This window comes from Panthera tigris, chromosome A3 (assembly GCF_018350195.1).
Source record: "Panthera tigris isolate Pti1 chromosome A3, P.tigris_Pti1_mat1.1, whole genome shotgun sequence".
Taxonomy (NCBI): domain Eukaryota; kingdom Metazoa; phylum Chordata; class Mammalia; order Carnivora; family Felidae; genus Panthera; species Panthera tigris.
Genome location: NC_056662.1, coordinates 66,091,594 through 66,107,431, shown reverse-complemented (window position 1 = coordinate 66,107,431; position 15,838 = coordinate 66,091,594). Strand labels below are relative to the sequence as shown.

Here is a 15,838-nt window from a genome sequence, read left to right as displayed (position 1 = left end):
GTTAGCCTGGCTGAGCCCTGCGGTGGCCTTGTACAGAGCCCGAATCCTGACCTCTCCATCACAGGATAGAAGGGAACACTCCTGTGCGTGGCAGGCCTGGGAATGGCCTCTGTGGGAGAGAAGCCTTGGGAATGAAGAGCTAGCCCAGGTAGCTCAGCGGGGGTTGGCGGGGATGAGACTCTTCTGCCTCGCTGGGTTCAGGAACAACCTGCCCCAGAGAGGGGCTGGATGTGCTACATGTTCCCACAAAGATGGCACAGGAGTCTAGGGCAGGCCCCAAACCAGCAGTTTCCACATCAGTCCTCAGAAGGAGTAAGACACACAGGGCTGGCAGGACGGAGCCCTGCAACAGGCCAGAGGAGCCCAGAAGGATGCTTGGGAGGGACCCAAGGCTGGGATGGAGTCAGGGACTTAGCAAGGAGGAGGCCCAGGGAGGGCCACCACAGGGGAGGGGCTTCTCTGGCATCCCCTCCCCTCCTTCCCTCCAGGACCCCACCTTGGCTGCCAGGATATCTCTGAGCAAGGGGGTGGGGGGGCGGGTTGCGGTGATTCTCACAGCCCTCTGGTTGAAGACTGGGCTGGGAGGAGGCAAACACCAATTCTGTGTCCCTGCTACTAATACAAGGTGCGGCTCTAGTTATCTCACATAATTATCACAACAACAATGGGCTATCACTCCCATTCTAGAGGCCTAAGCCCCCAAGGGCAGGGGCCAAGCCTGGGGGCACTCTACCTGCCCACGGAGCTGTGAGAGCCTGGGTGTCCTGGTCAATAAAATGGGGATGGAAACCATTCAGTTTACACCAGAGGGCTCACTGGCATAAAGCATGTGGATGTGCCACCTCGGGCCTCTGCGGTGGCGGGGCCCTCCTCACCTCTCCAGTGTCTGCAGTGCTTTCCGGTGCAATTCATCTTGCTTGGATTTCAGAGTCGCTGCAGGAGACAAGACGGAGACAGAGCCATGAGCGGCTGCTGAAGGGGTGCCGACCCAGCCCCGCCCCATCCAATCCACTCAGGCTCTGCAGGGAGGCCCCACCAGGGCCCTATCTGGCCAGTGCTTGCACACTCCAGTGGTTCCGGACTGATGCCACCCACCGCCCTCGTTACCAGGGGTAGGTGTGAGATGTCCACTTGGCCCCAGCTTCCCGGCGTGTTTCTTGCCCACACCAGGGACTTCCACGGCCACCTGAGCCTTAAGAGACAGGTTACCACCACATGCCTCCTCGGGTTCCTTATCTACAGGCTTCTTCTTTTTTGACCACTTTAACACTTTTTTTTTTTTTTGCAAAATTTTTTTACATTTATTTATTTTTGAGAGACAGAGTGAGACAAAGTGAGAGTGGGGGAGGGGCAGAGAGAGAGGGAGACACAGGATTGGAAGCAGGCTCCAGGCTCTGAGCTCGAACCCACAGACCGTGAGATCATGACCTGAGCCGAAGTCGGACGCTCAACTGACTGAGCCACCCAGGCGCCCTAACACTTTAACACATTTTAAGTGTTACATTTTAAGGGCAGGTGTTTGAAGCCTTAGCTGCAGACTGAACTACCTGGGAAGCTTTAAAATGATTGTCATCCAGGCCCCAGCCCAGCCCTGGTCAGATTACTCTTCCAGGTTTGGTCTGCATGGGGCCCCATAACTCCCCTTCCTGCAATGACACAGAAATAGGTGGCTGCCTCATCGATGGGGGGTGGGGGGGACACACAGCTGAGCTGGCAGGGTTGGGGATAGAATGCCAGATTTGGGGTGGCTGGAGTGGAATCCATCCGCCAAGCACAAGTACTTATTAAGCACCAACTGTGTACCCAGCAGTATGCCACGTGTCAAGGGGGGGTTAAAAGACCCTAGAAGGTCACAGCAGTGCTGAGGGCAAGAGCAAAACAGAAGAAAGACACCATGGGGTTTGGGCAGGCAGTACAGTACAGACTACAAGCATTACAGGAGTTCTAGAGGCAGGTATGAGCTCCTCTGCCCAGGAGCTGGGGCCTGGGAGAGTGGGGAGAACTGGGTCCATGAAGAGGGCATGTGTAAGAGTGCATGTGTAAAAGACTGGAAACTGGATTGAGGGGTGTGTGTGTGTGTGTGTGTGTGTGTGTGTGTGTCTGCACTCAATGGGGATGTGTTGGGGGTAGGCATTGGTGGGACAAGACGCCTGAGAGGCTGCTGGGAAGTCTGAGCCCCCCAAGCGGACGCCCCTAGGCTGTGGCACTCACCGTCAGTGGCCTGCAGGCTGTAGGTGAGACCCAGTGCCAGGTAGCCCTTGGAGAGGAACTCCCCGGCTTCCTCCCTCAGGTCGATCACCATCGTGGCAAAGTGCTCTGCCTCCTCCAGCTGCAAAGAGGACAGGCAAAGGTCAGTGGGAGGGCTTTCCTGGCCTCAGTCACCAGCCTGGGACACTCAGAAGTACAATCCCTCATGTGTGGGCAGCACAACCAGAGGCCACGTGGCTTGTCTGAGACCACACAACCACGGAGTGGAAGAATCAAGGCTGTTTCCTCCATCAGCGACTCCCTGGAACTCCTCCCTGCAACCCAAGGACCTGTGATCAGTGTCAGAGGAGAAAGCTTCCCTCATTCCAGACATTCTAGCTCCCCCAAAAGGACTCTGCCTAGAGCATGGACCCAGGACCAGGCCAGCTGGTGAAAGCTCCTTTCATCATCTGGCCTCTGTAGGAGCCTCTGTCTCTGCCCTGTGTGGCAGAGAGAGGGAAGCCAGGCTGGTGGGGGTGGGGGGGCAGGCAGGGCTCGGGGACTGGGCCCTGGGGACACTGCCCACCCTGCAGAGTGGGCAGGCTGCCACTCTGGCTCTGTCTGTGAGCTGGCTCCCTGACACAGGGAGCTCAAACTTTTCAGGGGAAAAAGGCCTGAGGCTGTTTTTGTCCCGGGAGCAGGAAGAACTGTTCCGGTTGGAAAGGAACCAACTGGCGCAGGTCACGTGCACACACACCATCACATGTGTCACGTGACATGAAGAGGGGCTCCCACGGGGGTCAGGCTAGTCAGGGAGATGGGGGACAGCTGGGGGATGGTCTCAGCCGTGCCCACTCATGGCCCACAGGCCTTGAAGAGGCCCCCTCCCTCCTCCTCAGCCCAGGAATGGCATCTGCCCACATGCCTGGCATGGCAGTGTACTGGTCTTAGTGTTCCTGACAACAAAGATGGGAGCCGCTCCACAGCTAGGGGGCTGAAGGGACCATACCCCAAGTCCCGCTGCCATCCAAATGTCAAGGCCCCCTGTGTGGGGCATCTCACCCCCAGCAGAGGTCCATAAAGTCAGACAACCAGGGAGCAAGATTCAAACCCAAGTTGGCTTCTGACACTCGTGCCAGTGCTGCTTCTACCCTGTTCTTGTCCCTGCCACCCCACCCTGGCAGGAGAGGGTCAGCTCTGTGCATCTTGTGGCCTGACCACTGGCCACAGCCGGGGTGACGGTGGACCCTCCTTCCCTGGAACGTGGAGTTGAGATCCCGAGACAGAGGCCACCAGCAGAGGGGAGATCAGTTGGGGAGTCTGCCCTTTGTGCACAGTCGGGGTACATTCTGTGCAGGGAAAGGGCTGAAGGAGCAGAGAACCCACTGTGAAGGGAGGGAAACAACAGAACCCAAACACAAGGAAGTAGAACATGTGAGCTGACAGCCCAGACAGAGATGGCGGGTGGGGGACTGTATCCCTGTGTGGCCTGCCCACCATCCCTGACCAGGGCAGTGCTCCAGCCCCCTCATGCTGGTGCTCTAGCTGCTGGCCTGGACAGCAGGCCACCTCCAGGTTGGTGGGCTGGTCACTGAGAGGAGTAAGGGGTCCAGGGACCTGAGCTCTGACACCATCAGGCCCTAGGATTCACAGTTGGGGGAAGGCCATAGCTCAGGAAACTCCTCAGCTGCCTGCTGCCCATCTCAGCTGGCCAGGGGGGCCAAGCCTGTAGCAGCTAAGATCTGTTTCCTTGCACCACCTGGTCCAGCAGGACCTGAGGCAGGGGGGTGGGGGTGGGGATGGGTTTGGGGGCCTGAAGTCAGAGCCAGGTTGAGAGAAAAGCCCTGGAAGATGAGCTCCCAGACACAGACTCTGATACTCACCTGGCACCTGACAGCTGTGGGGCCTGGAGCAAATCACTTAATTTCTATGAGGACCCAAAGGTCCTCTTCTGCAAAATGGGGAGTTGGACCCCACCTCCAACTGCTCCTCCCCACAAACCTCCACCAAGGCTTCTGCAGCAGCAGGCTCTGTGATGGGCCCAGCCGAGGAACCCAGCGATAAGGGGGCAGGATGCCTGGGTGAGTTCACAAGGAAACCCCGCAAGCGAACAGGGTGGCTCTTAATTAAGGCTCCCTGTGTAATGCTGGCATGGGGCTACTGGAGCTCCAACAGAAGGACAATCATGTGGCTGTGGTTGTCCAAGGAGGACTCGTGGCGGGGGACATAGGGGCCAGGAGGGACCAAGAAAAGGGTTAAGTGAGTAAACTCCACCTTTCCTCCTTCCTAACATCCCATTGCTGACACGGCTCATTGCGTACAGTCTTTAGGCATCATTATGCCCCATCCAAACAGGAGCAAGCTTGTTTATAAACCACCAATTACCAGTTACAGAAAGAATCTAGAAACCGATTACATCCATGTGTATACACTCTTCCCATGACCATGTCCTTCTACTCAGCAAATGCCGGCTTCTATCTCCTCCTTCCCAGGTAGGGAAGGTGCTGAGAACAAGGCTCAACAATTACTGGCAAACAGGGAGAAGTTACTCTCCAGTTCACACACATCACATTCTGGATTAGAAGAGCTCGCCACACTTTAGTTTTAAAAAGTGAAAACAGGGGCACCCGGGTGGCTCAGTCAGTTAAGTGTCCAACTTCTACTCAGGTCACAGTTCGAGGTCATGGGTCATGGGTTCGAGCCACACATCAGGCTCTGCGCTGACAGTGTGGACCCTGCTTGGGATTCTCTCTCTCTCTCCCCCATTCCCTCTCTCTTTCCACTCCTCTCCCACTTGCATGCTCTCTCTCAAAGTAAATAAATAAACTAAAAACTAAAAACTAAAAACATACATCCTTAACTTGTCCAACTTGTGGTCCACTCTGACCCCCAGGTCAGAAGCCTTTCTCAGTCAGTACTTGCCAGCCTTGTTTGTCCATGTTGTTTAAGCACAGTGTCACCATTTGTCTCAAATCAAACTCACAAAGCTTGAATATACCATTTTCCCTAGATGCCCAACACTATTTTGGTTCCTACCACCTATTACAAAGCAGCCTTTTTGCATGAGGAGTCACTGCAGTGATGATGAAGGGGAAAAAATATCAATTGTTTTAAATATGTCAATGTACAACATGCTAACATACAGTATTAATATAGATGGGAGCTCTAACTGGTCAGCGAAAGGAAAAAATGCTGTCACAGCAAACAAAACAAAACAAAACAAAAACAAAACAAACCCAAGATTTATATGTATTTTAAATATATTTTAAAAACAAGAAATATGTATATAAATATATAATATGTATATTATATATTTACATAAGTATACATATATATATACACAAGTATATACACACACACATACACACTACACACACACATAAACAAATATGTACACACACAATGCACCATTCCCCTTCATCTAAGACATGAGTGGCAATCCTAAAGCCCTTGAGAAAGTGGCTTTGTCATGTTTGTTCTGAAATACTAAGTGCCCAGCCAAGTCCATAATCAGTTCCACACTCATGAATAAGCTCTCCACACGGATAGCAGGGCAGCCTTGAAAGCTGAGAACACAAGTCCTGGGACCAGACTTCTCGCACTCAAATCCTGGTTTGGTTACTTACTAACTGTGTGACCTTGGGTAGGTCACCTCACTTTGCTGTGCCTCAGTTCCCTCTTCTGTAAAATGGTGTGACAAGTGTTTGTCTGTGAGGCAGGTGCTAGGAGGACTGAATGAGATAAGACACAGTGAATGCTCGGAGCAGTGCTTGAATAAATGTAAACCATTATTATTAGCTAGTGAATTTCTATCTATAATTAGTTGAATCTTCCAGAATTCTCTTAGGCATCAGCCTGACAGATGTGGCAAGTGCCATCTGAGTAAAGTCCTCATGCCCCCTTGTACATGACCTCTCTGACAAATCAGGAAGTGGCATCAAAGACTGTCCTGGAATCCAAAGGGGGTACTACTGCCTGCCTTTTATCTCCTGCCTCAGAAAAGGAGACAATACAGAAGGACCAGCTGGGTCTCCGCAGCCCTGTGCAGTCTACTGTGCCAGCTGGTCAAACCCTCTGACCCTCTATCCACAGTCCAGGACACAAAGACCTACACCCACTAACCTACCCTTTGTAACAATACTCACCCCTGCTGTGGGTAACACACTCAGAATGATATTTTCCGTCCTATTCTCTGATAGTCTATTTCAGTTTTTTCTTAAGAAAGAGTTCTATTTCACAACCCACGAACGGGTCTCAGCTTCCGATGGGAAAGCCACAGCTCTAATCCAGGGGCTGACTGAGCTGCCCATCTATAGCCACCCCCATCAGCTTTCTCCCTGGGACTCCCTCACTTGGCCTTTTCAGTCTCCAGACACTTCCTACGGTGGCCTCAAAAGTTGGCAGCTGGTGGCTCTGCAGTTGGGGCTGCTGTTTCTGCAAGATTAGCTCAGATTACAGTGCTGGGCCCTCCTTGCTCAACCACACCCTTCCAGGGTGACAGGTTTTTAAAGTTCTTTTCAGTCGTTCTCCTTCCAGTGATACACTACTTTTTTAATATCTCCTTTACCTATGGCAGTCCTGTAACTTCGCCATGAACCCCACAGAGACCCCCTCCACGCCCCTGCCATTCCAGAGAGGTTTAGTGCAACCTGGTGTATCATAGCACCACTGCCACCTGATGGAACAGGTGTCTCACAGCTGAAGGTTCTGGGGCACAGGGAGCTTAGGGGACCTGTTCGAGGCCACCTGTCACCTGTTCGAGTGACAGAATGGAGTTTCTAACCCAGGTCTCCTGAGCCTACATCTGGATCTTTCTGAGCTACTTGATTCACAGCTGCCCTCTGTGGGTCTTCACTCTCTTCCTCTCTGACCCTTTGGAAAAAGGAGGCAATGAAGGTTCTAACGTGTGGACCCTTTGCTTCGGCTTTCCGGAAGTAAGGGAAGTGTTCCCATGACTTCACAAGTTCCTAATGGCTCTCTGGTCTTCCTGACTTGGTCCCTGCACAGACAGGCTTCTGGCTTACACACTTTGCTCTTGCTTGGCTGCCTTCTGCTTCAAGGGCTGCCTCATTCATCTCGCATGGGGCCAAAGAGGTTGTACCCCTGGCATTTCATTCTCTTCCTCTTCCTGGGAACCAGAGAAAGTTCCTTTCTGAACCTCTCCAGTTTCTCCTCAGTCCCTTCCCATGGGGCTCTGGGACTGTTGTCAACTGCTCCACTGAAAATGCACTTTTCCCTTCCCAGGAGGAACAGGACGAAACTTCTGTATTTCCATAGGCTAGCGGCAGGATTGCTGGCACTCTGTCTTCCCTGCCTCTTAAACACTCATCTTCCTGGCTCTGGCCACCCCTGAATCTGAAAAATGGAGGTAAAAACACAAAAGCATGTGCTTTCTGAGAACCTGCTGTTTTGAAGGGTCTGTCACAGGGATAGCTGCCATTCATCAGGTACTTGCAACGTGGTAGGCAGCAACACTGCTCAGCTCTGGTGTTCACAGCCACCTGTAAAGGGTGGATGTGACAGTTTCCATGGTACAGATGAGGCATGGAGAGGGCAAATTACACCCCTAAAGTCACACAGCTACTGAGCGGGCAGGGATTTGAACACGATCCTCTCTGTCTCCAAAGCCTACACTATTTGCACGGCCTCATACCGCCCCCTCGGGAAGAGGCCCAGAGACAGCATACAGACCTTTCAAAAGAGGAGCATGGTCTGCTTTTCCATTTTATAACGCCCTTCTTGTGCGAAACACAGCACACATGCACACCCCCAGCTCCTGTCCTCCCAGGGAAGTTTCACCTTTTTAAATTAAATACATTTTAAGTAATTATGTTTGGAGAGAGACTAAAAAATATTTACATCTCTTTTCTTCTTGCCCCAAAACTGGCTGGGGACCTTAGCAAGACATCGGCCATGGCAAGGCAGGAGGCTACCACACGCAGTAGCAGTTACTGGGTCAGAGCCTGGGATGCCCCCCCACCCGCCACCTAGAGGAGCCTTAGGCTAAGCCTCGGGGCCAGTACTCTCCCACCTGACCCCATACCTGACCCAGGAGCAATCACCTTGCATCAAACCCCACGTCAGCCAGCATGTGGCCATGCAGGTCCCTCTGCCTGGTGCCCTCCTTCCCCCACCACTACCCGAGGACAACCTGGCTCTCAGACCCAGACCTAGCCTAGGGTGTCCCATGCTGGCTCTGGGCATGAGGACAGGACGTGGGGACAGCAGGTGCTCCACCTCTGGGCACATGGCCACCGAGGCCGGTTTAACCCAGCACAACTCGTTTTTCAAATGTCCCAGTTTCAGCCTCCTTTCCTGCAACCTGGGCCAAGTTGTCCACCCCTAGATTTCTGTCCCCAGCTCACGGGGCTTGGCTGGGAAAAGGCTGGGGCTGCTGGGGGCTGTTGTGAGCCAGAAGAGCTGCAAAGGCAAGAGACAGAGGTGGCATCAGATGCCTTTCACAAACTGTGCTCCATCCCAAGTATTAGCACCCCTCTGCCCACCGAGGTCAGACCTGTTCTTCCTGTTTGTGGCCCTGCAAATAGAAAGTGCTGGGCCACCCCTCTCCCGGCCTCCTTGGAGAACAGGCTGCCCTTAGCTACCCATGGTCTGCTCTCTGCCCATGCCAACTCGGGAACCTGAGAACCACTGAACCAGAGGCAGACTTTCCACACTCATCCCTCCCAGCCAGCTGGGGCGGGAGTCATTCTATAAGATATTAGCGGACACCTAACCACATGCAGGGTTCTTTGCTGGGGACAGAGATGCGGGGTGCAGTGTGGTAAGGAAAGAAGCTCCCCGACTATTGGGAAGAGAAGTACCACACAAGGCAGAATTGGTTGCCCAGTGATTGGGCTCATCGGCAAGTAGGATCTATCCAATAAGCACCAGACATTAACTCTGACCTGGGGTTTAAGAAGGAAGAGAGACAGTTTCTGCCCTCAAGAAACACTGGTGATTACAATGTAATGTGCTAGGTGTCCAAGGCAGGTATAAATGGGACTGTAGGGAGGTGCAAGGGTTCCAGGTTAGGGACGGCCACCAGGAGGCCTGGCCCTCCAGCATGTCCTGGCTCTAGTCTGGACCCAACTGAAACCCCATCTCAAACCAGCCCCCAAAGCCGTGCATGCTTCTCAGCTGAGGTTAAACAGCTCACCCTCCTCTCCGATTCTGATGACAAGTCTGCATGTTTAAGTTTCCTTTTGGGCTTTTCTATTTATGTTGTCATTGATGACTTTGCTCCTAACTCATCTGATTTCAATTTGGACTGATTTGATCCTAATTTTATTACCATGTAATCTGAATGCATGTAATGACTGTAATTATGCTGCTGAGGGAAACAGCTCCTCCACGGTGGGAAGACCTAAATTTAGGCTTCCTGGCAAGGGACTGCTGGCTGGGTGGACACCCACAGCCACCTCAGAGCTGGCGGCCTATGAGAGGACAGAGGCCCTCCCCTGCCCCAGCTCAGTGAGGCGGGTATTTGGGGCTTTGTCCCAGGGATGGGCTTGAGGCCCCTCTCAAGAGCCTCAGAAACATGCAGGAGTGTGAGCGAGGGGTCGGTGAGCCCCCCTTCTCTGCACCCCCCGGCTCACACCATAGCCCTCTGCTGCGGTGCTGAGTCTGGGTGTCTCCTCTCTGCTGACACCCACAAACCAACCATGTCTCCACAGCTCCCCACTTCTAAGATGCAAGACACCAATAGTCCCCCTGCCAGGATTTGGGGAGCAAGGAGTTTCCCTGCTAATCATAGCGTGGGGAAAGCAAACAGTGATGGAAGAACCCACCAGTAGCCTGACCCTCCACAGTCCAAGGCCACCTCCTCTGTGAATCTCCTTGACCCATCTAGCCTTCTACATACTTTATGTCATTTATGCCACATATGAGGAACAGACTGTAATTATTTCCATTTTACGAATGAGGAAACTGAGGCACAGCAAGGTTAGTACTTTACTCAAGACCACCCAGGGGATGGGCAACAGAACTTTTACCCACATCATCACAGAGCCTCTTCCAATGCCTGGAGCCTGTTATAGGTCCTTCTGCCAGATTTCTCCCTCACTAAAACCACCCTCTAAAGCCTGGGGCCGGCCGGAAGCCATGCTTCCCCTTCCCCCCACCATTCACAGCGAGTGGGGCCATGCAGGGTCATGCAGGCACTACAGCTACAGGAATCTGAGACTCTGGAGACAGAGGGGAAGGTGCTGTTTCTTCCCTGCTCCTCATGCTTGGGGGTCAACCCTCTCTGTGGCAGACAGGACAAGGCCCACTGGGGCTGTGAGGTGGGGACGCAGGGGAGGGTCGGGGCCAGTTTCTAGTCCCCGGAGGGACTTGGCGGGAAGGGTTAGAACACGAGTCTCCCTTTCCAGGGCTGGATACCTAAGGAAGTGGGGGGGGGGGGCGGCAGCAGGAGCCGGACAGGCCGCTAATTCTGAAGCATCTGCTGTATACCCCTGGAGCCTGGCCCCTGCTGCCCTGAACAAACTGGGCACCCAACCATGGTGAGGGTGGGCTTGGGGGGTTGGGACAACAGGCAGAGGAGGACTGTGTATGGCAGCAGCTTCCTTTGGGGAGCTGCTGGGCCTGGAGGGCAGATGGAGGAACTGGGGCTATCCTGCCTGCAGAGAGAAGTGGGCTCCTGCCAACCTGAAGGAGCAGATGTACTTGTTCTAAGACAGCCCCTGACATCAGGAGGCTGATGTGGGCTTAAGGAAGGAGAGACCCTTAGGAAGTGAGCTCCTAGTGAGAGGAGACACCATGCAGAGGCCCTGCCTCAGGACCCCATAGACTTAGAGCAGCCACCACAGGAGCCTGGGTTGGGGTGGGAGGGGGGCGGGGGGTGCTACAGGCCTAGCGCCTATCACCTGCTTCCGTGAGGGCCTCAGGGCCTGCCTGCAGTAAAGCCCGTCCTCTGGGGAGAGGGCTCACTGGACAGTTCCACAGCCCCAGCAGAGCCCCAGGCAGGCAGCTGAGCACAGGGCAGGGACCTGTAGGCTGGAGCCCAGAGGAACGAGGGGCTGACAGAGGAGGCTACCCTCTAGTCCTGCCCACACAGAACTGCACCCTGCAGTAATGTGCAGCCTCTATGCAAACGATGGTTGGCCCAGGTGTTCCAAGTCCTGTCCACTACTGCCCTGCTGGGCAGGTGGCAGGCCCTCTACCTTTGATTCTACATTCGGCTCTCTGGAGACCACAGCTCAAGGCTGAACCACAAAGCTGACACAGTCCTGAGTTGGGGGACCTGCTGCTGCAGATGGAGGCTGCTTTTCTCAGATTTCCCCTTCCAGGCCTGTCTGCCTCACAGCTTCCCTCGCGCCCCCACCCCTTATACATGCAGCAGGATTGCATGCCTCCATCCCATGCTCACCACCACCCTCCCGCAGGAGCTGCCGGAATCTGGACCCTACCCCCAAGGCTCACTCACCCAATGCAGGGACCCGATGCAGACCTTGGCTGCCATCAGGGGCACAGTGGGGTCCGAGGGCCGAAGCTTCATGCACTCCCGCAGCAGAGACACGGCGTAGGCTGACTGCAGAAGAAAGGGCAGGTGACACCATTACTGACAGCCCTGGGCCTCAACAGACTGGGTGCCTCATGCCTACGGCGGGGGGGAGCTCCCAAACCGCCAGTCCTTGCTCTGTACCCCTTTCCTCCCAAGAGCCAGGAAGAGGGCCCAGTGAGAGGAACACAGGTCATGTTGGTGGACAAATCCCTCCTGGGCTTCAGGTTCCTCATCTGGAGAATGGAGGCTGTGACCTTTGCCCAGAGGTGATGTGCCAACAGCTAAGGTAACAGCAGTTGGAAGCTCTTCGGAAGGAACTCAAATATGAACCATGGAAATTTTAGAGGCCAAAAGGGGCTCTCTCAAACTTCTGAGTTCAATAGCCTTGGTTTACAGGGGACGGGATGACACCAAAGCCCTGCAGGAGCTGGAGGCAGGGCTGTGGTGGGGAGATGAGACGAGGCATAAACGCTGGCAGAGGAGGAGGAGAGAAGTCTAGCTGGCAGAGCCAAAGAAAACCTCCAGCCAGGAATCCGAGGCCCCACAAGCCTCCAGGGACTCGGCCACAGAGATGGGGCCAGAATGGACCTGTTGACAATGGCTATATGTGGAGGGAGGGCCAGGAGGAGAGACCATCCGCAGCCAGGCAGCAATACGACCAATCACAATAATGAGAAGAACACCAGCTAACACTTACTTAGATCTTACTATGTACCAGGCACTGTTATAAATCAGGGCCAAATGTGGCCCTCTGTCTGCTCTTGGAAATAAAGTTTTATTGGAACTCAGCCACACCCACTCATGTATGTATTGCCTACAGCTGTTTTTATGACAGAGTGGAGTAGTTCCCACAGAGACTACTTGGCCTGCAAAGTAAAAAATATTTACTATTTGACCCTGTATAGAAGGTCTGCTGTCCTCCGTGCTAAGTGCTTTATAAATATTAAGTCATTCATTTTTCACAACTCTTCTATGAGGTAGTATGCTATGTCCCTATTTATAGGTGAGGAAACTGAAATGCAGAGAAGTTAAGTAGCTTGTTCAAAGCCACAGTACCCATAAGTGGCTGAGCTGGGGTTTGAACAGTCTGGCTCTAAGCTTGTAACCACTGCCCTATTCTGCTCTGTGGTGACTACCTTGGCAGAAGAAGCCTCTGTCTCCCTGCCGCACGCGCGCACGCGCACACACACACACACACACACAGAGTCAGGGCTTCTGACTGAATCCAACACTTTTCCAAGAAACTCAGCAGTGACAGCACCCCAAGTGTGCACACTCCCATGGTTGTGTGACCCCCAGGTAGGCAGGCAGGCAGGCAGGGGCATGCGTGTGTAACTACAATTCCCACATGCTAAGCCCTGCTGCGAGTCAAGCTTCCTCACCATTAATTAGCTTTCACCCTCCCCAGCAACTCCGAAGGTTATCACTGAGGAAGTGGGACTCTGTTAGGCTTACTTGTCCCCAGCTCAGTGTGAGAGACTGGCAGAAACAGACATGGAACTCAATATCTGTGTCCACCCTAGACCCCCAGCCTCTCTCTAGCTACCCCTCCTTTCTCAGCCCAGACATGACAGACTGAGGCTCTGGGCTCAGGCTTATTAGGCCAGTTCCAGGTGTCCTAGTCAAGGGCCAGTTCCCGGCCCAGTACTGGGCTGGGGTTGTGGGGTCACTGCAGGAAGGCGGAAGAGGTCATGACTCTTGCCTATCAGGTGCCTGCACAAAGGTCAGGGACAGAAGACAAAAGCTACCATTCCCCACTGCTCTCTTGGGAACCACAGGATACACGAGGGTGTGAGACCAAGCACAGGAGGGTGTCAGCAGATGACCTGTTCTGGCAGGCTGGGAGACTGGCCTAGGCTGCAGGATGGGAGGTGTCGTGAAGGGCCTGAAGGGGCTGCCAGGAGATGCACAGCTCCTGTGAATGCAACTCCCAGCACCCCCCGCCACGGCCCCCTGTCCACACAGCACAGCAAGCCTCGGGTTCTCCTTGGCCTCATTCCCTGGCTGCTGGCCTCTGCAGGGTTGAAGTGTTCGCTGACCTTGAAATAAAGGTTCTATAACCCTGACTGTCCATGTTCACCACACACAGACCACAAAATGCTGCTATTTAAGGAGCCATCTGAGGACTCCACAGTCACGGTTGGCAGCTTTTTTTTTCTTTTTCTTTTTTTTTGTCATGCTGGTTACCTAGCAACGCAGCCAATGTGACTGCTGAGGAGACCAAGAGAAGGAGCGACCTAAATCATGTCATGGACCTCATCGTTTCTTCCTGCAGGTTGAGGTGTCAGATGTGTTTATATTGGCCTGGCCTCACCTTCGGCACAAGTGCAGGTACAAGAACCTTGATTCCTACCTTAGGCTTTGGCAGAGGCCAGCTCTGGCCAATGTCGAGGGCTGCCTGGGCCAACCAGGCAGACTGAGCTGGTGTGCAGGTTCCTGAGGGGAGTGCAGAGTGCGTTTCCAGAACAATCTCCTGCTACACCAAATGCAGGGATGGGTATAACCCAGTGTCTCCAGACTGTGGGGTCTCATGTGCGAGGAACTCCCGCACCTATAAGCACCCCAACTCCCTGCCTATAAGCCCATTCTCATGCCCACCTTGCTGGTCTGTGAAGGAACCAGGCCCGAACACCAACTCCCTGGATCCTGGGACGTGCCAGACTGCGTGTGGACCTCTCTGATCTCTGAGCCTGGCTCTTCTCAGTAAGGAGGTTCGAGATCCTGTACCTCCCAGACTAACATGACACCTTCTCCTGAGACTGGGGGGGCTTCCTGGAGTACCACCAGATATTAAAGCTAACTTCTGAGTGTGGTACATTCTTCTGAGAGGGGTCCCCAGCTTTCCTTGGCATCTCAAAGGGGGTTCATGATTCACAGAAGGGTGAGGACCACTGCCCTGGCCCTGGGCCTCTCCTCCTGGTTCATGCTCACTATTATAAGACTAGAGGCTCTTTGTTTCCCAGAGTCAGGAAGAAGCTGTCACATGCCCCTGTGAGCTGTCTGCCCAGGCTCTGTGTAAGCTCCAGCCCTCCCTCAGGCCTCACTCTGTCTGTGGCTTGAACTCCCCCTGAGCCTTGACAGGACCCTGCTGAGCACAGAGCCAGGGTACATCATGTCTGTGCATTTAGGAGGCTCTGGGAGGTCAACTTGATGGGGGAGGGGAAGAAGTCTGGGAAGACAAACTTGATAGTGGGGGGCGGGGTGGTGCAGGGGTGGGAGACTCCCCAGGTGATTCTCACCATACTCCCCTGGCCCATTCCCACCTGTCAGGCTGCAGCCCCTGCTCTTCTTCCTCTTCCCTGCCTGACCTGGCCAGCATGGCTTCCATTTGTGGGGGAGATGCTGGCAAGCCCAGGAGGGCCCGCCTCGGAGACGAGCTGCAGGGCTAGAAATGGCAGGTGGCACAGATGGGCGGGGGAGGGGGCAGGAATTCCCTCAGCCCCACAAAAGGGCTCTGGGTGTTTACAGCTCTTGGCACGATTTGCAAGCTCCTGCCACCTTATTTCCTGCATTCATAACGTCCTCGGCTCTAACACCCTCAGCACCCAGCTCCGGAAAGGTTTTCCTTTCATGTTACTGCTGAAAATAGAGGCTTATGTAAGTGTAATTCTCATCAGAGGAGAAAGCAGGGGGTGCTGGAACAGGGCTCAGTGGGTAGAGTGCAAAGGTGGCCCTGGTGACCTGGGATAAGGGCAGTCTCCCTGCCCCCGCCCCAGCCACATCCTCTGACGTAGTCCTCCCTCTGAACTCCCAAACTCCCATGTGGGAGCTGCTGTTCTGCTCCACCCTCAACCTCTCCCTCCCAGGCAGGTCCTTCCATGGGAAGGTCCTTTCCTGACACCACACTCGATGGGCAGGAAGAGAGCTACGGCCCAAATGGAACAACATGCTCCTTGCCCAGAAGCCTTGTTCCAGGCCTGTTTCACACAGTGGTACTCAAGTCACACAGGGAAATGCTCCGATGCCACATGTGTGCACATGTACTAGGAGAAAAGCATCCACAGACTCACACTGCACACCTGGCACCTCATAACTCACAGGGGGACACCAGAGTCACACAGGGGTCTGTGTGTGACCCTCTGGTGCCCCCCACTCTCCTGGAGATTAAAACCTGATGCGGGACATTTCTGAATCACCGCCACACCCTCC

At 54.1% G+C, this 15,838-nt stretch overlaps 1 protein-coding gene across 1 annotated transcript in view; it reads right to left on the bottom strand.

Moving 5' to 3' along the window:
* Window positions 1-15,838, bottom strand: part of TTC7A (tetratricopeptide repeat domain 7A) — a 120,307-nt gene that overhangs the window by 46,378 nt on the left and 58,091 nt on the right. Inside the window, exons 11-13 of the mRNA XM_015538689.2 lie at window positions 11,612-11,716; window positions 2,212-2,329; window positions 876-933 (exon numbers count right to left, since the gene is read on the bottom strand). Of these exons, the coding sequence (XP_015394175.2) occupies window positions 876-933; window positions 2,212-2,329; window positions 11,612-11,716 (281 nt within the window). The remainder of the gene's footprint in view (window positions 1-875; window positions 934-2,211; window positions 2,330-11,611; window positions 11,717-15,838) is intronic.